General features: G+C 48.1%; 1 protein-coding gene across 1 annotated transcript in view; it reads right to left on the reverse strand.

Moving 5' to 3' along the window:
* Positions 1-22,986, reverse strand: part of ABCC4 (ATP binding cassette subfamily C member 4 (PEL blood group)) — a 215,936-nt gene that overhangs the window by 133,056 nt on the left and 59,894 nt on the right. The window contains exons 8-13 of the mRNA XM_053916440.2: positions 22,458-22,707; positions 16,471-16,572; positions 13,498-13,587; positions 11,619-11,810; positions 4,901-4,995; positions 4,594-4,680 (exon numbers count right to left, since the gene is read on the reverse strand). Of these exons, the coding sequence (XP_053772415.1) occupies positions 4,594-4,680; positions 4,901-4,995; positions 11,619-11,810; positions 13,498-13,587; positions 16,471-16,572; positions 22,458-22,707 (816 nt within the window). The remainder of the gene's footprint in view (positions 1-4,593; positions 4,681-4,900; positions 4,996-11,618; positions 11,811-13,497; positions 13,588-16,470; positions 16,573-22,457; positions 22,708-22,986) is intronic.

A 22,986-nucleotide genomic window follows, 5' to 3' on the forward strand; every position in this document is an offset into this window, starting at 1 on the left:
AAATTACCTGCCACTAATCCTGGCAGGCAGGTGTTAATCAAATCTGATAGATTGCTATGTCTGAGATGGGTCAACTCAAAAGTTATAAAATGTTGTCTTCCTAACAGCCCATCATTGATTAGGTAATGTAATTATAATGGTATCGTAAATTGATGACTTTAAATGTTTCCTACATTGTGCTTTTTACTAAAAAGAGTAAAAATTTCTGCCCTTACTGGTGTGGCTCAGTGGGTTGGGTGTTGTCCTGCGAACCAAAAGGTCACTGGTTTAATTCCCAGTCAGGGCACATGCCTGGGTTGCGGGCCAGGTCCCTGGTTGGGGACGCACAAGAGGCAACAGCACATTGATGTTTCTCTCCCTCTCTTTCTCCCTCTCTTCCCCTCACTCAAAAAATAAATCAATAAAATCTAAATAAAATAAAATAAAATAAGACAGAGTTGGAGCCTTCGTTCAATCAACACCCATTTGTTGAGATGCCTGGCACTGTTCTAAGCGCTCAGGATGCAGCCACTTGTCAAGAAAACAAGCAATGCTCCGGGATCAAACAGAGGAAGACAGTAAGTAAGTACAGAAAATGCAGAAGAGCCGTGATGCAGGCTACAAAGACAAAGCACAGGGAGGGCTGGGGCTGCTCTCTTAGTTGGAGGGGACAGGAGAGCCATGAGAACATCTGGGGGAACATCGTGCAAGAAGGCACAGCAGGTGCCGTGGTTCTGGGACAGAAACAGGTTGTGCCAAGGCGCCATCATGGGTTCACAGTTTAGTGGGGGGTGGGCAGGTGTCAGAATCAAATACAGCCCCTTGAGGGATGTAGGAACACAGGAAGCTCACAACTCCCCCTGGAGGGCCAGGAGGGACAGGGAGAAAGGTGGCACTGCTGTCCTTCATCTTTGTCCTTTGCCCTGGCACACTGTTCCCTGGCTCTTGGACAGAAGGAACAATGTCTGCACAGACAGATATGAGAAAGGGCTCACCTCATTCACAACACTGCACAAAAGCCAGCGTGGTTGGAACATGTACTGCAGTTGTGCGAGGAAATGCTGGAAAGGAGAATAGGGGCAGAATGCAAAGAACCTTGCTCGCCGTTTCAAGACTTGGAGCTGCATCCTGAACACGCAGGGGGGGTCAGTGAAGGCCTGGAGCAGGGAGCGGGAACTAGGGAGGGAGCAGAGTGGGAGATCTGACTAGACCAGAATTCACGACGCAGGAGGTGGGGGCGTCTGGTGATGAGGGGCTTTCTAAAATACCACAGGGATCCGTGGCTACAAACAAACTTGATTGACACCGTTAATCTAAGGGTCCCTAACCTTCTGGATGTGATAGGATCCACTCAATGTTTACGACATCTACTAGTTTGTAGAACTCACAACCCTTAATAACCTTGGGTATATATTCATGACCACAGTAAACTGTTAATGGCAAGGAAAAGCGTAATTCATTCACTTTTAATACAAAACACTTCACATTACTAAGCTTCAACATGACTGCCATCTTTCATTGCATATTGTTCAATCCAATTTTCTGACTCATTGAGAACATTCTCCAGTTGCTGCTGAGTGATTTTCTAAATTGCATTCGTGCGCCCGGCCCAAAGTTTCCCTAAAGAACGTGGGTCTGATTAGCAAACAACAACCTTAACAAGCTTGCTTCCATCAAGTGTATACCCAACGTCATTAAACCCGAAAGGGGCGAGAGGACTTTATAAATACCTGTGTTCAAAGAACTTGGGAGAGCTTTTGTGAGGAGCACACTGATACTTAGCAATTAAAAGCCCGCCCCTTTTCTCCTAGGGACATGAATGCAGTGGCCAGCAGAAATGGTTCCCGACGTCATGGGAAACTTGTGCAGACACGCAAGTCAGGGCAACAGACATGTAGGAGTTCAAGGTAGAGTTCGGGGAGCAGGGAGGATGAGCTGCTACTATGGACACTACCAAGGATGGGGATGGGTGGAAAGTCCCTGTGTTGGCACCAGCGCCCCATCCCCAAACTCAGGACAAGCCACAAGGCGCTTCTCAGCCTACAGGAAAATCCATGGAGTCACAGGCAGGAAGGCGTGGGAGAGAGAAGTCAGCTCACACAGCTAGAGGCCATGCCAAGTGTCTGCTGGCCCTGCTGTCCACACTCTGAAAAATTTAATGCACTACGTGCTTTTTTTAAATTGTGATAAAGGTTACGTAAAATAAAATTTACCATTTTCACCATCCATCTCTAGAACTTTTCATCACTCCAGTAAATACGCGCATTTTACATCCACACTCTGGTGGAGAAATGTTGGGGGACCCACCCAGCAACCCATGCTTAGTGGATGACCTCAAATCCCAGCTCATAGCCCTGGCCAGTGTGGCTCAGTTGCTTGGGTCATCCCACAAAGCGAAAGGTCAGGGGTTCAATTCCTGGTCAGGGCACGTGCCTGGGTTATGGGCTGGGTGCCCACTGGGGGCCTGCGAGAGGCAACCAACGTTACTCTCACACATCAATGTTTCTCTGCCCTCTCTTTCTCCCTCCCGTTCCCCTCTCTCTAAAGATAAATAAATCTTAAAAAAAATTAAAATCCCATCTCCTAGCGTGCTGCCTCACACTGTCTCACCTCACACTGCTGACTCTGCTCCAATCTCTTTACTCCACTATGTAGGACCTATTGCCAATACACTTTGTCACCTCCCCCACCTCACCTACAAATTCTTATGTCAATACCTTAAGCCCCTCTACCTTAGAATTTGGTGGTGGTGATGAAGTTAAAATGAGGCCCTGAGGATTGGCCCTAATCCAATCTGACCGGTTTCCTTAAAAGAGCAAATCAGGGGACAGGGAGGTGGCGAGCGCTGGCTGTCAGGCAGTGAGCAATCACTTGAGGATGGAGTGGGAAGACAGCCATCACAGCTCTGGAGAGAGGCCTCAGGAGAAACCACACCTGGAGACACCTTGGTCTTGGACTTCCAGCCTCCAGAACAGTGAGAAAATTCATTTCTGTTGTTTAGTTCCCCTAGGCTGTGGTCCTTTGTTACGCAGCCTGCTCTGGACCAAATGTTTGTGCCTCTGAAAATTCATACATTGAAACCTGATCCCTCCAGGGATGGGGTGATTAGGTCATGTGGGAGGAGCTGTTGTGAATGGGATTTGGGATTTGTGCCCTTAGGGAGGAGATGCCACAGAGAAGTGCCTTTCCCTTTGCACCACATGAGCGCAGTTGAGAAGGGGAGCCAGGGGGCGGTTCCTCCGACACCAGATCTTCCTTGATCTTCAACTCCCCAGACCCCAGAACTGAGAGAAGTAAATTTATATCATCTATAAACCACCCAGGCTATGGCACTGTCTCCACACCCTTCCCCACCTGCAGGTCATTGGGTACCTCCCACCAAGCCCCATCCACAGGGAGCTTTCTGATCTCAGCTGAATGCCCAGAGCTGCATACTTCCACTTCCTTTTAGCATCTGTTATCCTTTATCAAAGCCCTTTAAGCCTTGAGGTGAGCCACGCATTTGTCTTGACAAACTCTAAGGAGAGAGGCTGAAAGGAGACCTAAACTTCCTGTCCTCCTTCTTTTGCCCAGTGTGGATCTGCACCCTCTCTGGCTTACTGCCCTCCTTTCATAAACTACGATGTATGCGCGACCACATGTGTGAGAGCCTTTATCTCAGGGCACACAGTAGGGCTTCTACAAGTGCAACACAGTAGGGCTTCCAGAAGTGCAACTGAAAGGGTCCATTGGCTTTACCAGGGTAAACAGCAGCAAGGTAACTGTGGGGCAGAAGTGGATGCTGTTTTAGCAAGAGAAGTTCACGACGCTTTTGAAAAGGCCAACCTAGACTGTAGAGGAAACGTCCATCAGTACACATTATGTTATTGTATACACAGAAGAGATTCAGATTGTTCTAGTTCAGTGGCTGAGGGCCTAAGCAAAAGCCAAAGAACACAAATTCCAGAAACACTAAGTGAGAGTCAGGAGTTAAGCCAGAGTCTAGAGTCCTGGGTTCAAATTCCAGTTAACCCGACATTGGTGGGTATGAAATGATCGAAGCCATACCCTGCTGCAGAACAAATCATTCTTAAACTTCCACCCAAAGAATGATAAGCAGAAACCAACAAGGTCTTTCCACGGAAGACCAATGTCGCTACTGGAAACATGGCTTCTACTGTGCCAAAAACAATGGTGGAGTAAAAGAACTGGCAACCAACTACCAGGTTACTGAGTCCCACGTGCAGATTTAAAATCTGTACATCGTCTTTCTTGTTTTGGGGTCCAGATCCATCAGCAGTGCCTTGCCTATCAACTGCAAGTAAGTGTGTGTGTGTGTGTGTGTGTGTGTGTGTGTGTGTGCGCTGGGGCGGGGGACTTGCAAAATTTGCCCTTAGTTTCTTAACTCCCTAAAGCATGTACTCCATCCACCTCCACACACTATAAGCACCTTCTGGTCCTTGTACATCTTGACCTCCTATTTGTGCAAAATTTCTCTAAAGTGGATCTTGTGTGGAGGGAAGGAAGGGGAAAGAGGGACATCAAAGCAGAGCATGCTCAATCTTCTGAGGCAAAATTCTTCGCTGCCCAGGGTTCTCGGAAAGCAGAAAGGACATAAAACATGAGCAGACTCACAGCTGGAACAAGTGCCTGCCAACTTCTGCATCCACCGCACTGAGAGGATCGTCCAGGAGGTAGATGTCTGCATCCTGATACACCGCTCTAGGAAACGGAAAGAGATATCAGGGAGAAGAACACTTCCGGTCCCTGCAGCTCATCACTGAATCACGACAGTGTTCAACAATTCAGATGGTGTTCATTCCAAGAGCCAACGTAGGAATCCAAGACTAGTGCTTTACACAGTGAGCAGGGGCTGCGTGCTCCCTGTCCCTGGAAGCAGCAGAAGAGGCATGTGCAGGATGTCAACCAAAATGTGACTTACCTGGCAAGGTTAACTCGGGCTTTCTGCCCTCCACTCAGCGTGGCTCCCCGATCTCCTATCATAGTTAGATCTCCGTCCTCCAAAAGCTCCAAATCCTATATAGAAATAGGAAAAACGAAGCCTTAAAATATATTCTCCGTCATCCTAAACTTTCAGCCTCAGCTCTTCAGGCACAAATCTGACCAACAGCCATGGATATATTTCACAGTGACTCAGTTGTAACCTTGCACCTTCCAAATAAACTCCCAGGGCATTTTGTTTGTTTCTATCCTGTAGTTTTTCACAGGGTTGATGCATTTAACCATTTTAACAGATATTTACTGAACATCGACTATATGTCAGGCGTTGTTGTGGGCGCAACGAATTCAGCACAGTGAAGAAAAGAGCCTCTGGAGTTGCAGAAGATGATGAACGCAGAGTTAGGAGATAAACTCAAGATTTCAGCCACAGGCAAGCTGAAGTAAGTACCGGTGACAACAAGCTGCCGGTGGATGTGCCGGTCTGAAGGTCTGTGCCAGAGGTACAGGTGTGCTAGCTGCTGGCACACACCTGGCTTGTAAAGACACAGGACTTATTTGATCAAGAAATGAGTGTGCCTGGCCCTGACCAGTGTGGCTCAGTGGGTTGGGTATCATCCTACAAAGTGAAAGGTTGTTGGTTTGATTCCCAGTCAGGGCACATGCGTGGGTTATGGGTTCGGTTCCCCATTGCTCTCCCTCTCATTCTCTCTCCCTCCCTGTCTCTCTAAAAATATATAAATAAAATCATTTTTTTAAAACAGAAAAAGAGAAGTGTCTCTTAACTAGCCATTGTGCTGATCTCAGCCTCAGCTCCGGAGAAGGGACAACACCCGACCCATGTCTTCACAGTGATACTTAGGGCACAAGGACAGACTGACAGACAAGATCTGTATAAGAAATAAAAGCAGGAAGAGTGGTCTGAGCAGGAAAACCCAAGGTCGTTCCAGGAACGCTGAGCGGATCAGCTGGACTAAGCAGATGCTTGTCCCATGCAAGCCAGGAAAGACTCAAGGCTAAGAAAAATGAGAAGGTTTGATTTGAGGACCTGGGAATCTATCAAGAATTATGTGTGGGTAGCATTTACAAAATAAATGGACAAATCACAGTATCTAGGAAAGAAGATGACAAGAACACCCCTAAAATGACAGGAAAACAATCAGGTTTGAATCACACTTTACTATATTAAACATTTTAAATTAGATTACCTACAATTATTGCTGAATGGATCCTAGCATAAACAAGCATCAATGTAGAACACACAGCAATACCTGTCGGCAAATGCAGACTTCATTTGCTTGTCTCTACATTGGCAAATGTGGGGGAGAAAGCAAGTGGCACATTGGGATCTCCCTAAGTCTCATTTTCCTCTCCTACAAAATGCGCTGCCGAAACAAGAATTCCTGACTCAAGGATGCTGTGAGAATCGAGAGCACGTGTATGAGCAGCCTCTACAAATGGAAAAGGGACATGAATGAATTTTTGCTACTATTTCCTGACCAAGCCAACAGTGGGGCCTCATTCACATTCTGATTCGTGGGAATCATAACAGGCAAGAGAAAGTGTCAGCACCGTGACCCATCCCTGACACCCACAGTGTCACAGAGTCCCTGTGTACTCAAAGCTGAAGGGCATCAAATGAAGGATAGCAATGGCTGCATCATAAAAACCCATTGTTATTTCATATCATTCCTTTGTTGACCTAAGAAATTAGAACCATCTCTTGCTTTTGGTTTTCAGGGGGAAAAAACAGTGAGCCATTTTAACCTAGGTTCCCAGTCTTCTGGGAACACACACACACACACACACACACACACAGAGGCAGTGTACTTGGCCCCTGTTTCGCCGTGGACTGTCCTGGAAAAGTGTTCTTCGTTTACAGGCCTTGATTTCACATCGTTTTGCTTCCCTTCTCAAAATAAAACCATGGCGTAGCACAGCAGACTCAGCCTTTTTCTAGAAAAGGCACTTAAACGCCACTCTTTCCTTGGCCACAGCGAGGAAGTAAGAAATGGGCTCTCTCAGAGTCCGGTGGGACTTTGAGTGTGTTTGTTGACTCTGAAATCTATTTATAGACAAGCCTGATGGGAAAAGCATTTCAAAGGATTTGAAGGAACACCGGAGTCAGACTAATTTCCTAACCATGGTTGTCTGATTTGGCTAGAGCAGCGACTTTCAACCAGCGTGCCACAAGAATTTGAAAAACATGCAATGTCTGACTATTTAGTCTGGGGCAATGACCTCTCTTCCCTTAGACCGTCCAATAAAAAATGACAACAGCCGACACAACAATAGTTCGCCAGTGTGAATGAGTCAAAATTATACCTATTTTTTTGATCAGATTGACAATAAGTAGTTTGGCGTGCCACAGAATTTTAGTAATTAGTTTTCATGTGCCATGAAGCTGACAATGTTTGAAAGTCACTGGATTAGAGGGAAAAGCCTGAGTTGAGCATATATTACAATTCCTCCCAATGACAGGGAGATATTCTTATGTTACCTCTAAGTTAAATTTAACCAATTATTTCATCCACAGCAGCTTTCACAGAACATCAGACACATGAACCTGAGGAAATCCAAGGAACAGCTATGGGGTTTAATGCCATAGGGTCAGAAGCACGTCCAGGGCATTTTGGCGATGGCTGAGACTCCCAGAAGAACCATCCTTGAGCAGACTTGTTGGAAGAGTCACAAGGGCCCGAGGTGAGGCCCAGGGGATGGAGCACGAACAGCAGGGTCTAACAGCAGGTGCCCTCGGAGCCTCTGTTCATAGCTCTTCCTCCGTTTGGAACTGCCCTCCCTGTCAGTAAGAGCCTGGCGGCCTCTCCAGGCCCAGCTCCTACACTGTCTTCCAGAAAACCATCCCTGAGTTTCCCTAATGAGAAAGTCATCCATCTACCTATCTATCTATCTACCTATCTATCTATCTATCTATCTCTCTCTCTCTCTCTCTCTCTCTCTCTCTCACCTCCCCAGTTCCTAAGACTTTGGATCATATTTCTCATGAAGGACCTGTCTTCTGCTTCACGATTTGTGTGCATGTACAGGGCTTCTCTCCCCATCGGTCAGCTCCTGCACGGTGAGACCTGCGTGCCAAGCTCGGCTCTGGAGGCTGTACTCTGATTCTCTCTAATCCTCACAAGGTGCTGCACAGTAAGTGCAGTCGGGCCACCGCACCCACGGGTTTGTGTCTGCAGATAAAGCCAATCCTGGATGGAGAACAGATCTTTCAAACACGCTTTAGGAATCCATGAAGGCAGAGGGCCGACTGTCCGCATTGTTCTACACCCTCTGACACGAGGGACCTGAGGATCCGGGGATTTTGGTATCCGAGGGGAGGTCGGGGAACCAATCCCTCACAGATGCTGAGGGGCAACTGTATTAGACCCACTTCACAGAGGAGAAAACTGAGGCTCTGTAGGGTTCAGACAATTAGCCAAAATCACACACCTGCTAAACAGAGAAACTGAGACTCACCCCCAGAGCTGGCTGGCCCCAGGGCCCTGGAGTTTACCACGCCTTCCACAGTGCCTAATGTGATTGAGCTGTTTCCTAAATGATGTTCTGTAACTCACCGCGATGTCACTGAATGTGTAATCGGCCTCAATCGATGTTGCTGGACATAATTATTTCCTATCTCCCTATTTGATTATAGAAATGTTTTCAGCTCAATGAACTTAAAAGTTTACTTCCCTTAGATCAAGTGTAATATATCTAGTTGTTATTAATACCATGTAATCTAAGAAATGTTACTTTTCCTCCAGGATTTGGGGGGCAACCCGAAGGAGAAATCTTGATTATACTTACATGGTGGTATGGAAGTATAGAGAGAAAAGGGCTATAATAGTAACAATGGCTACCACTTACTAAAAAGCTGGTGCATTTGCATTTCACAGGTGTTCTCTGTAGTCTTTACAATAATTCTATACCTCCCCCATTTAATAACCCAGGAAACCGAGACAGAAACCTAGAGCCACTCGCTGGGACTGTTCCTCGTACTGCATATGCCATCTCTGGATCTGTAGGCCAACGTCATTCCGGAATGCCCCCACGACCTGTGGTGGTCATATGCCCACCCACTGGCACGTGGGTTCCAAAAGGAGGCAAGCAAAGGATCTCACAACTCACTAAGTGACTCCCTGGTGTCCTATAGAATGTGTCGCCCCATGCTAACCAGAGTCACAGCCGGCATTTCGGGATGGCAGCTAAACCTCTTAGAAACCTTCTGACTCAATGTCCCTATTTTGTAGCAGAAATATCAGAGGCCCAAGCAGGTAACAGGACAGGTCCGAAGGGGCAGTGGGCAGGTGACAAAGCCGGGGTCAGAACTCCACTCTTTCCTTCTCCTCTACCCTGGGCCTCCCTTCCAACCAAAGCCCTGACTCCTGGCCCTGTATCACCCAGAGCAAGACAATGGTCCATGTTTGTATGCCCACTGAATAGAGAAGAATCACTGTGCAGCACAACCTGGCAGGGGCTCCCTTCCTCCGGAGTCCGTGCGCCACACAGACCCCCAAGGGTGGGCAAAGCTCTAGAACACAGCCGCCATAATGGTCCAGGCATCCCACACGGCGGTGGCAAAGGCGTTGGTCCTGGGGAAAATGCTGAATGACAGCCACTGTTCCCACACCTGCTTTTCTCTACAGATGCTCAAACATGGGGCTGCCCTATAACCAGAAAGGCAAGGTCCTGCAAAGAAAGAGCCAGATGCTGGCCTAGGTCTATGGAGTCTAATCTGGACACCAGGGATTTGAACTTGACTGAGGTAAAGAGAAAATGCCTGATGTCTGTTTATTCCACATCCCACATTCCACCTTCATCAACCACCCACTTCTTACAATAGTGCTTCCTTATATTCTTTCTCAATTAAGAGGCAGCAAGGCACCATGGGAAAGCAGAGAATCTAGTCGTGCAGAAACAGATCTGAACCTGAGCTGCAAATGTTTAGGTGAGTCATTTCATCTCTCTAAGCCTCAACTTTACCAACGATAAAATGAAGATGAAAACATCGAAGACACAGGCAAAACATTAAACACTCCTACACCTTTGTGCACACCCGTGAGAGAGAGAAATGATTAGCATGTGGGCTCAATAAATGGGAGCTATTATTATTACTGCTTTACATTTGTTTTCTCTCTTTTCTTATCCAGCATATATACTGTTTAATAAAGATGTAGCTCACTATGCTACCTTGATGTCATTTCTAAAAACACATTAATCTCTTATTAATGACCCAGGAAAAAAGAAATAAAGCCCATTAAAACGAGCAATTATGTTTCACCGACATCATTGTAAAATGTTACTCACCTGATACAATCTATGGTGTTCAAGCCATTGCTCAGGCAACGTCACTACCTCCTCACACAGCCGGTCAGTGGAGCCTCCAATACCACACCTTGGGACGTCTGCCCCAGCCGTTCCCAAGCAGCACAGAGGACCAGTTGGGCGTCCAGACTGCGCCCAGCTGACCCCACAGAGAGTGGGGGGCGCCACTATTCGCCGACTTTATAACCCGAAGCGAGTCACACAGTATTTATCAGCATCTTTCGTTTTCTTGTGGCTAAATTATATTCCCCTGTCAGGTAGCTTTGGTTTTCATCATTCAATCGTTAATTTTATTTAAATCTCGATGTGCAATTAAACATTTCATCCTGCCCTTTTCTGAGAAGCTCAATGTCATTTCTGAACACAGTCTCTCCCCTTGCGAACTGATGCGGTAGGAAAAAGAAATTTTAAATCATTCTGTATTTTTTTTAATAAATTACAAGTCAAAAACAAAGTGGAATGAAAGAAACCTGTAGAACAAGAGGGACGTAGGAGACAAATCGACCAAGTGCAAAGTGTGGACCCTGTGTGGAGTCAAACAGTCACCAAGATTTCTTACTGAGATAATAAAATGCAAATGCTGACTAGAATACTGATGCTATTTAGGGATTTTGGTCATTTTCAGGGGTGATGATGTGATGGTGTTTTTCAGAGGCTCTCTTATATTTCAGAGATAACTAGTGACATATTTACGGGTGAACTAGTACGAGTCTGGGATCTGCTGCAGGGACCTTGGGCTGGGGGTGAGGCGAGCAGAGGGCGGCAGAGATGAAACAAGACTGGTTACCAAATGCAGGGGCTGGTGCTGGGAAAGCGTGCATCCGGGTTCCTTACACTATTCTCTCTAGCTTTGCAAAATCTTATAACTGTCCATTTTAAAAAGGTTAAAAATCGCCCTGGCTGGTATGGCTCAGTGGATTGAGCGCTGGCCTGTGAACCAAAGGGTCGCTGGTTCGATTCCCAGTCAGGGCACATGCCTGGGTTGCAGGCCAGGTCAGGCCACCAGTAGGGGATGCGCGAGAAACAACCAAACATTAATGTTTCTCTCCCGCTCTTTCTCCTTCCCTTCCCCTCTCTCTAAACTTAAATAAGTAAAATAATATAAAATAAAAATTTTAAAAAAGGTTAAAAGTCAGTAACACTTCACAAAACACAGCAAACCCAAAGGAAAAGCATTCTGTGCACATCAGTGTCACATCGGGATCACAGCATGTGTGCAGCACGCTGTTAGCCCTGCAGACCGGCTGGACGTATTAAATAGCATTCGGACCTTTTTCATCTGGAAAATAAAGCTTTTAACAAGCCTTGGAGATTCAACCCATGTTACTGTCATTATCTGACGTTCAAGCAGATGCAACTCTCAAGTCATTACTCACCTTTTTCAAAGCACAGGCCTTTATTACGCTTTCATATCGTTCCTTTTCATATTTCTTCCCAAATAAAATATTACTCCTCACGGTTCCTGAGAACACCCAGGGCTGCTGAGAAACATAGGCGACCCTTCCCTGCACAGTGACCAGTCCCTGGCGTGGGGACAGCTCCCCCAGCACGGCGCTCAACAGCGATGACTGAAACAGATGGCAAACAAACACCCGTCACAGGCGACGCAGGGAACAAGCCGCTGCAACACGGCCCTCCCCAGCCCTGGGGTTCGAAAACCGTTACAGCCCCGCCACTTAAAGGGGAGAAAGTGCAGCCCTGGAAGGTGCAATTAAAAAAATTTAAAGTAGCATTGTTGGTCAGGGTAAACTAATGGTCGATAAGGGCTATTAATAAAATAAGAGTAGAGCCCTGGCCGGTATGGCTCAGTGGGCTGGGCATCTTCTGGCAAAGTGCAAGGTCAGGGGTTCGATTCCCAGTCAGGGCACATGCCTGGGTTGTGGGTTGACTCCCCAGTTGGGGCGTGTGTAAGAGGCAACCAATCGATGTTTCTGTCTCACATTGATGTTTCTCTCCCTCTTTTTCTCCCTTCCCTCCCCTATCTCTGGAATCAATAAAAGAAAAACAAATTTAATAAAATAAAATAGAGGATAACAAGCTCAGTCTGCCCAAAAGTTTTGCCCCAAATGACACACTCGCTACACTCAACAAAGATGAATTAAGGATGCCTGACATTCGTAACTAACAGAGTCACCTGAGTGATACATATTTTGTATGTCTGACGTTCAGCGCCTTTGTCCCAGCACCCGGCCTCCCTTTACTTGTTCCCTGAAAGCTGTGTGCACACAATACAGGGTCCGGCACAAATAACGCCCCTGTCTTTATTATAAAATCTTTTATTACAAACTCATAAGCATGTCATTCGCTAACATAACAACATCACACTCCAGCACACCACATGACATTGTAGGTGAAATGTTCACATGAAAACTATACGTTATTACACCCACATTCCTACCTACCAACCACACTCAAGCAGGCCTTACTCCTGCCGGACCCTGTACATCCAATGCACCAGAAGAGACTACTTCAAGGAACTCTGAAGTGAGTCATGTTTCCGAGGAAAAATCCATTCTAAAAGAAATAGTCCCCGTCATTTTCACAGCCTGTGTGTAGATTTCTGTGTTTTGCTGTTTCAGAACAAACAAGACCAGGTGTGCACACACGTGTCCTTCAAATCTGTCATGGCATACAGACATGACATGACCGTGTCTCCATGAGCAGAGTGCTCACCACATGGAGCTGAGATCATCTGTTTACCCATCTGTCTTCCCCACAACCTGTCGCTCCTGGAGGGCAAAGGCGTCTGGGTCCTATGCCGCCTGTATCTTTTGCTCCCAGCACCGCGACCTGTGCATGGCAGCACGGTTACTAAGCGAGCGCAGAAACGACTGGGAAAAGTCGGATGAGAAAGCGTTTAAGGCTTTCTGGAAGAGCCTTTCCAACCTCCAGACTTCCTGGAAGTCCCAAGAAGAAACACAGAATAGGCTGCATCCAGATTTATGGGGCCCTGCAACCTTCTTGCAGAATGAACACTCCAAGGAACGTGCTTTGAGAAATGCCATTCTAGATACACCCAGCTCATACTTGTGAGAGGGAGAAACATCGAGGTGAGAGAGACATAGCGAGCTTCTCCCATGCGCCGACCAGGGACCGAACCTGCAACCTGTGCCCTGACCGGGAGCCCAACCAGCGACCTTGCGGTGCATGGGACGATGTTCCAACCCACTGTGCCGCGCCGGTCAGGGCTCAACCCTGACACCTGAACATGGGATGTGGCATCGCGTGAAGCTGCCAAAAGACATGACAACTTACCTTTCCTGCTCCCACGGGTCCGACCACAGCCAGCAACTCGCCGGGTCTGACAGTGAAGGAAAGGCCTTGCAGGGTTGGGGTTTCTGATGCCTGAAAATTAAAGTTTACAAAAGAGTGTCCATTTCAATAAAGCAATGCACATTGCTTCAAAAAGTGGAGAAAATGATATAATAGTCATCGATACGATAACCCAGGTCTCTCTCCATCCTATTTTAAGATGCTGTGTCCCAGAGTCCTTCTCATGCAATCACATCTTTTCGGGGGTTTGAACCAGCTTCCACTGCCTTTGGGAAGGGCCACTTCTTTTAACTTACTTCCTCATGGACACGGCTCTAGACGCAGAGTGCAAGTAGTACAAATGACGAGGCACCTCCTCGAATGAAAACTTCTTGGCACACACTAACTTATTAATAATAACACATTTAACAGAACATTCAGCCTGGGAGGTTTTAATCCTTCATAACCGTATCCAGTGGTTTTACTCTTATTTCATCCATCTCCACAAGGTGGCGGCATAAGTACACAGCACGCCTGCACTTCGCGAAAAACCAATTTGAAATGTCCACCAACCTCTCCCTTTTCACTGGATAAAGACCAAGTGCAATCATTTCATGAGTGAGAGGCCAGCCGGCGAGACCGTCCCCCACCCATCTGCATGGCTGTCTATTGGTGCTGGTTAGAGAGTCTATGTCTTTCTCCCACACTGAAACCCAGCATGCACTTCACCTTGCCTCAGCTTCTTGCCAAACCCCTGTGTCCGTGCCCCTCCCCCACCCAGCAGCTCCGCTACCTCACCTGACACTCCCTAGGCACTCCCTAGCATGGGGCACAGTGCATTCACAGGCGATGCCAGCACAAGAGAACAGAGTGATCTGTACCACATCGCAAGCTGCAGAAAAGGCTGAGAACATGTTGCTAAGATTCTTGGAAGAAGAACAAAACAGCTCATTTTACAATGTTGTGTAACTGGGTACGAAAAGAAATTTGGTCAGGAGTGATTCAAAGTGGGTGTTAGCTACCTCAGTGCTTCATCGAACTCACTGCATTCAAGAGAGTGCATCTTTATAATGAATTTTAACTGCTTTCTACAAATGCTCAGTGATGGATTATGATGAGCAGTACAAAGCAGGGATAAATCTAGCACATTAAGGCAGGGCAGGTTACGTAAGGCAGCCTGTGCTTCCAGGTGCAAAAGTGGCAATGATGTAACTTTATATACTGGGTATTGCTTTGCTGGAGGTGGCAGACCCTGAATTAAAACTAGGTGGCCCTGACTGGTGTGGCTCAGTGGGTCGGGCATCGTCCCACAAAGCAAGGTCGCTGGTTCGATTCCTGGTTGGGGTACACTCCTGGCTTGCGGGTTCAGGCCCAGGTTGGGGCACATAAGGTGGGGGAGGGGCAACCAATCAATGGACGCTTCTCCCGTCAATGTTTCTCTCCCTCTCTTTCTCCCCCTGTCCCTTCTAAATAAATAAAATCTTAAAAAAAAAAACCCCCAAAAAACTAGGCGACCACTATAAGGTGGCATAAAACATAAGAGTCACAGGCACAAAAACAGAGTCTCCAGCAGGGGTCCCCAACCTCCAGGCTGCAGACCCATACTGGTCTGGGCCTGCTAGGAACCAGGTCGAACACCAGGAGGTGAGCTTGAATGTGATGGGCTTGAATCATCCTGAAACCATCCCCCCGCAACCCCAGTCCGTGGAAAAATTGTCTGCCACGAAACTGGTCCCTGCACCAAAATGGTTGGGGACCACTGGTCTGCAGAGTATGGACACCTGGGCCACCAACGAAGGGAGAACCAGCGTGGCAGTGGGAAGGAGTGCAGGCTGGGCACCTGTTCACTCAGGCCCTGGTTCCTGACCTTCCCTTGCTGTGATGGGAACTGCCAGCTGCTACGCACTGCCCACAAACTTTCCAGTCAGCTCCAGCTCAGCCCTCAGACAGCACCACCTAAGGCCAAGGGGCGGGATGGAGAGGGGCTGGTACCCACCAACCAGTCCATCCACCGGCTTCCAGCTGCCTTCCTGCGAGCGACAGTCACCTCTGCAGAGCCAGCACCAACAGCACGACCCTCGGCTCCTGGATTCTTCTCCCTGAGCCCCTGTGGCCCCAGTGGGGGGACCTGGTTTAGCTCTTGCCATTGCTAATCTCTGGGTCTCCTCCCCTGCCACCTATGTAGCTAATTCCCTGCATGACTCTCCCTCCCCTGCGGTGTGGGTTCTGTTTTCCTGGCTAACCTGGATGGATACAGCAGGCTGCGCACCCAGGACCACGGAGTCAGGGAGAAAAGCGATGCAGGTGTGGAGAAAAGGGGCTGCCTGCCCTGAGTGTGCAAGTAGGAGAACTTCTGGACAGTGGTCCCTGGTTTGCTTTTTTTTCTTTCTCTACTTGTGTAAATGTCACAAATAAGCCAAGTGTTGGAAATATCCGTGTCATCTTGCCGGTTCCAGCTGTCAGCTTGCCACAGAGTGAAACCCTGAGGTGGGGGCTCACTAGAGCCTCCGATGCCCACCTGCTGCCTCCTCTTTGCCCTGAGCTGCCACCAAGGCAGCCAGCACCAAGCAGACACTTCACCGAGGGGAGCATCCAGCCCACCTCCCAGCAAAGAGCCACACAGTGGCTGCATTCAGAATGTAGCGAGACGGTCTGGTAACCATCAAGGTAAAAAATGTACACGCTAACCCTGTAACTTCTAACGTACAAACTCAGATACTTTAAATTCAAAATGTGGTAATACTTTGAAAGTGCTCTTCAAAATGAAATAACAAACAACACGTCAAATGCCTGAGGCTGATTTTATGCTTAATCTGCATTCGCTGCAACCTTGTTCCTGGTTTTGAGTTTCTGTAACGTGCTTTCAGTAGATGAGCAAGTCCCATTCGATACCACGTGCAAAATCTAATTCTCTGCGAACTCTAAGCCACCAGTTGTCTTTTAGTGGTCACGACCGTGTAATGGAGGATTTGTTACCTTATCCCAAAAAGCAGTAAAATCTTGCACATGCACTATCGTTTTACCGTCTGAGGGCAGCTGAGCGCCGTGCTCTTTTATCTCATCAAGCAACAGAAAGTCCTGGAGAAACGGGAAAACACAGATTGTTTACACTGCAGGGACAAAAATCACAAACAATTGCTTTCCTGGAACTTGCAATGTAAACCTTAACGCAGGGTACGTATCGTTTTCCCAACTGCATTTACAGTGCCAGCTCACATCAGAACGTGCTACCCAGTGAATAGTTCAGCTGACTGGACAACATGCGTCTGAACTGTGAGGCCCACTTACACACAGGTTATTTTTTCTAGAAACACCGTGAAGGTATTTGTTGTCTTATCCTTACAGTTTTCTCAGTAACATTTTCTTTTCTCTATATTACTTTACTGTAAGGATACAGCATGTAATACATATAACATACAAAACGTGTGTTAAATCGACTATTTATGTTCTCGGTAAGACTTCCAGTCAACAGCAGGCTATTAGTAATTAAGTTACATATGGGGTTGGCCAAAAGTCCCTTTGTTTTTTTCAGCATGATGGTTCTAGTAGGGCTTAGTTGTCTTTAACTTCATTTGAAACAATTTCAATATTAGTATATATAATGTATATTATATGAGTTATATATATAGGGTCTGACATAAATAACACCCCTTTTTATTATAAAACCTTTTATTGCAAAATCATAAGCATGTAATTCTGTAACATAACAATATCACACTCAAGCACACCATATGGCATTTTAGATGAACTGTTCAAATTAAAACTATAAACTATTACACCCACATTAATACCCTATGAACCACACTCAAGCGGGCCTTACTTCTGCCAGACCCTGTATATCAGAGTTCATGGCCACAAGGCTATCTTTGTAACTTTCTCAATAAGTGCATTAGTTCCGTTGAAGAGGAAATAGGGCTCCCAACTTGGACACACTTAGAACCTGGGCATTCTTATTGTTTTACTTCTGTGTTACTAACAGTAATCACAGGAGTTGGTCGGAAATAATTCCATAAATATTGACTGTGCCGAGCACCATGGGACATGCTGGAAATGCCAGGACCAAGGACGGGACCAAGGCCGCTCCCAGGCGCTCAGGAGATCAAGCTGGTGCAGGAGCCCCAGCTGGCAAAAGGGGCCAGGGGCTGAGACTCCTCTCGGATGCCCCCGTGCGGCTGCTATTGATCTGCTGTGACCTTGAGCTGGGCCCTTAAGTACACACCCTGCTTTTCTCCCCACTCGGTGTCGACATATCACCACTTGTCATTACTGTCACTTAAGTCCTTGTTCTAAAAAGCAAACATGCTTGGTAAATGTCTATCGCTTAAAAAGGTATTTTATAAACTCCTTAAAAAGGTCTTTTGTAAACATCTTTTCACAAGCCCTTGGCTTTTCCCCTTAGCAAATGCCCTCTGGGCAGCAGGAACCCTGGATCTTCCGCATCTTGTTATTTTCCCTATGAGTTAGGAGCTGTTCAAAACGCCGGCGCTGAATGGAAATGTCCCGAGAACCACCGCCAGTGCAACAGAACACTATACAGGAGATCTTCCTCTCGCTCTGTGCACAGTAGACAAGAGAAAAGCTGCAACAGTGCAGAAACTGAATCAACAACTGAGGCCACCCCCACGCCCCAACCCCCCCCCAAAATCTGTGCACACGTGCAGACTGCCCACTGTCCCCAGCATCTGCTCTCATTCTTCTGGGGTAACAAAACCCCGGTTTTCAGCCGCCCCTTGGCAGTCTAAAGGAGGACCTCTCAGCCCAGCCTCCCGTGCAGCTAACTGGAGCCATGTGACTAAATTCGGACTAGTGGAAAGTGACAATGTCCCAGAACCTGTCTCTCCCCGACGGCCCAGGACGCAGCGGAGCAACAAGAAAGAGTCTGCATCCCTGAGACCACGAAGGACCATACTAGCCAGGGAGTGGATTCTGCCCCCCGCAGAGTTATGTTGAAGTCCTAACCTCGGGTACCTCAAAATGTGGCTTTATTTGGAAATAGGGTCATTGCACAAGTAATTGATTAAGGGGCGGTCATGCTGGCACGTGGTGGGCCCTGTATCCAATATGACTGGTATCCTCGTAAGAAGAGAAGAGAGAGGCAAGGACAGGCTCACAGGCAGGAAATAGCCACGTGGCGGAGACTGGAGGGATGTGCTCACGAGCCCAGGCCCACCAAGGGTCTGCAGCAGCCGCCAGGAGCTAGAAAGGGCAAGGGCTCTCCCCCCCAGACTTCACAGGGGTCGTAGCCCGGCTGACACCTTGGTCTCAGACTTGTAGCCTCCAGAACTGTCAAACAATAAACCTGCTGCCACAACCTTAGGAACCCCGTGCAGCGCCTGACAAGGATATTTCGCACGAGAGAAAAAGAAAGAGAAAAAAGCAACCTTGGGTAAGCCGCTTTAACGTGGGTATGCTAGAACCCACAGGCAAGCCTAACCCGAAGCAGCAGAGGAGGCAACGGAAATAAGCATGTGAGAACGTTTCAGAAAGACAAAACAGCAGAGGAACAAGCCAGCTGCTGCTCCGAAAACCATACACACCCTAACATGCTTGTGGATCTCTCCACAAAGCTACGCATTTGACGGCCAAGTTCTACTTCAGAAGAACAACTGGTTAAAAATGTCTGTGTAGGAAAGGGGAATGTGTGCCTGTGCCTTTCTCCCTCAAAGACCCAGCGACGGAGAGGCGTGGTCTGCTCCTTCGTTCCTGCGCTCCCCCTCCCACCCACCCAGGCTGGCGGAGAACCTACTTAAGAGTGGGCACTGCTGTTCCTGCCTGCCCAAGCCCATGGCCAGGCAAGGAGGCCGGCAGGACAGACTGGTCTGAGGCCACCTCTGAGGCTTTAAACCCGTCATAGCTTGATTTCTCTCTACACACCGCCTCTCCCACAGTCAACCAGGTATCCGCTCCAACCTGTTCTGCCACAATCCAATTCTCCCCTCTCTCCAGCTCTCCTTTCCTCCAGAGACAAGACTAATTTCAGAATCTCCCGTACCACCAATTGTGGAATACTTGAAAGAACACTTCCCGGTTCCTTCCCCGGCCAACTCCAACACCGGTGAACCCACCCCAAACAGTCACTCCCTCTGAGCTCCTTAAAACACTTCTGAGAATGGCCCCGGCTGGTGTGCTCAGTGGGTTGAACGCAGGCCTGTGAACCAGAGGGTCGCCAGTTCGATTCCCAGTCGGGGCACATGCCTGGGTTGCAGGCCAGGTCCCCAGTGGGGGGCACACGAGAGGCAACCACACACTGCTATTTCTCTCCCTCTCTTTCTCCCTCCCTTCCCCTCTCTCTAAAAATAAGTAAATAAAATCTTTTAAAAGAAGAAAAACTATGTGCAAAGGAAGGAAGTAAATCTATCAAGCATTTGCCCATAAAGAGGTCTGAGTAGAGAAAGAAGTCACAATCTTCCGCCTTGCCAAGGCGCCAGAAGCACCGGGTGGCTTTGTCTCCAGGTCTCGGGCTGATGAAAAAGCTGGAATTAAATTCCCTCTAGAGCCATGCAGTGCATACCCAGAACAGGTCACGCGGGAAAGTGTCAGACGCTGGAACTGAGCCAAAAAGATTGCCTTCCTAAGCGGCTGGGGGCAAAAACCTAAGCAGAGACAAATTTTAGCGGTTGTAGAAGCTGCTGAAGATGTTCAGTGCTTTGAAGTTAAGACAAGATCTTTTATAATCCTATTGGACTCATTCAATGCCGTCCGTCTTCCTTCCTCGGTAGAAGAAAAAAAATGCCTGAGCCTGTACCTTCCTAAGAAAGCCTTCATCTAACTGTACGTGAAAGAGGAAACTGAAAAGCACGTATGAGAAAGACGACGCTAAGCTACAAAGCCCGCATGAAGGTTTGCCACGTTTATCCTCCAGCCCCCCTGGGTTGAGACCTGCAAAGCCCAATGTTCCAAACATGCCTAACTCAAATCTGCTCCCTTGCTGTGTGTTTCCCGGCTCCTAGTCCGGCCAGACCACCCCAGGCCTCTGCTGAGAGCCAGTTTTGTCCTGTGAGTGCTGTCTCAGTCAATCCAGTATTTATTTGAGGCCCTTTATGTGTCCAATATGGGGCCAAGCACTATGCAAAAGCTACCAGACATGGTGTGCTGTCCAGGGGCTTAGAATGCCCCAGGGGAGCCAGAATCACCCCACTCGAGACGGGGCTGCACGGCACTGAGCTGGCCTTGCGTGCTGATGGAGCCTGGGCTTGGTAGGCATGCAGAAAGGCTGGGAGAGGGAGGCAGGAGATGCTCAGTGGGCTCGGCAGCATTTGCTTAAATCAAGGGCAGAAGAGAAGGCAAGCCTGGGGGCTGAACAGGGCAAACAAAGACCCAGAGGGGCGGGTGAACGTGGCACATAGCAGAAACAAGCCTTCCCGCCGGAGTGGGGGGTTGCTGGAAAATGCCCACTGTGGGCAGGTGAGCTTCAAGCTCAAGCTTAAAAATTTGACCCCATAGAAAAAGAAAGTCCCTGGAGGCCTTCGGAGGAAGGCTAAGCGATTAAACCAACACTTAAGGAAATAGTCCACATGCCAGGTGAGAAGGCGGCAATGTTACAAGGGTTGAGACACCAGGGTTCTGGGCAGAATCTTAGTTCTATCGTGTACGAGCTATGGGAGGATGGGCACGCTAATTCACCTAAGACACAACCTATTTCTTTATCTGTGCAGTGGGTACGCTAACGCTTAGCTCATTTGATCGTTGTCTAGATAAAGGAGATGCTGTGTGGAGGCTTCAGGAGTGTCTGGTTCAAGGGCAGCACACGCGGCGGCCACCTAAGGTGCAGCCACGGGGTGAACATTACGGCAGCACGATGCATACGCAACCTGGAAAAGCTGCAGCGCACACTCAATCTGTCCCATGGTCCAAGTGCACTCCTAAACGTCTTCTTTCAAACAAGGAAGCTACGTACAGGAAATTGTATTGAACTGCGTGCACCCTCCCTTACCAAAGCTGCTAGAAACTCCCATCAGGAAAAAAAATGATAAACGCGGGGTACCAGAACTGACTTTGTTTATGGGTAATGCTTTTTTTTTTTTAACAGTATAGAAACTTAATCATAAAAAAAATCTCAACTTTCATGACAAGAACCGCCTCCCCACCAGCACCACCAGCACCACAAAAATGCACGCCACGCCATCCGACTGGATGAAACACTTCCTCCTGGGCACCCGCCACTGTGGAGAAGCAGGAACAGAACCAACTAGATTTCTGGTGAAGCCCAGCCCCTCGGGTCGGTGCCAGGCCCCCACCAGCAGACAACTCACCTTCATTTTAGACCTGTTCACAAACACACGAGTTCCTGATCACCTAGTGTGTGCCGGGCCCTTAACCTGGTGATACAAATTATCTGCCCCTTGCAACTTAGGAACAGCTAGTTAGGGTAAGGCAACAGTGGGTATGGTGGAAATTTAAAAAAAAAAAAAAAAATTAAAGGAAGAGAGAGAGAGAGGCTGGGGCAGGAAGAAAAGGTGGAGCTCCAAGAGGCAGACCCAGAAATCACAAGCCAAGTGCCCGTGGAGGAAAGAGCTCATTTCTAAACAGAGAGAACTCAGTGAGGTACAGGCCTCCTTCCTGTCCAGGGAGCAGAGGCCTCCCAGCAGCTCCTCCCATCCCGGCCCAGAGAGGACCCCCATCCACCGAGGGACTGTGTGCAGCCCCTACCTCATTATTGCAGCCAGTACTGGAGACGAACTCAGTTTCCCTGTCCCGTGGTGACACATTTTAATCACCCTGCAGTTATGACCTGCACATCAAAGGCCCTAGGCTGCTATTCATAACACTGCCTATAAGCGATCGCCGCACTGGGCATTGTGTGTGATGCGCTCTGCCTAAGCAACCAGGGATAATAAGCATGCACAACCTTCTGGAATGATGGCAGGTCACTGCACTGGGACACAGTGCTGCTAAGTAAAAGGACACATGCTTTTTTTCTTGACAGCTGCCTACAGCTTTAAAAAAGTTATTTGTCACCAAACCTTGATTCTTCGGATGCTGACGACGGACTCCGACACCTTCTCGATGGCTACGGGGAAGAAGAGTGTGAGCGTCAACCGCACGGCCTCGTAGAGCGCCACCGCCATGAACACACGGCTGGCGGTGATCGCATTGCCAAGGAGCACGTAGACAGTGAGAGTCACGAAGATGATGATCTTGCTCGCAACGAAAAACGATGCCAAATTCATTCCTCTAAGGTAGGAGCTTCTCAGAACCTTGGAAATCTCCTTCCTAGAAGAGAGAAGGACGTAGGTTTTAAAGGGAAACATCGACGTCCAAGTCAGGAAACGAATTCAAGCGCCTTTTGCACGTGGCCTCATTTGAAGGCGTGGGTGTGCTTTAAGGGGAACCGCCGTTCTACAGTTCCAATGCTAGGGCTGGCTCCCCAAGGGGACCGCAAGCTCCCTAACAGCTTGCTCCTCCAACTCAATGAAGGCTAAGGTCACGCTTCAACATCTGTGGTCAGTCGGACTGGGTCTGAGCATTCTTCGTTCGTGAGCACCAGGTTGA

Source organism: Desmodus rotundus, chromosome 13, assembly GCF_022682495.2.
Source record: "Desmodus rotundus isolate HL8 chromosome 13, HLdesRot8A.1, whole genome shotgun sequence".
NCBI classification, from domain to species: Eukaryota; Metazoa; Chordata; class Mammalia; order Chiroptera; family Phyllostomidae; genus Desmodus; species Desmodus rotundus.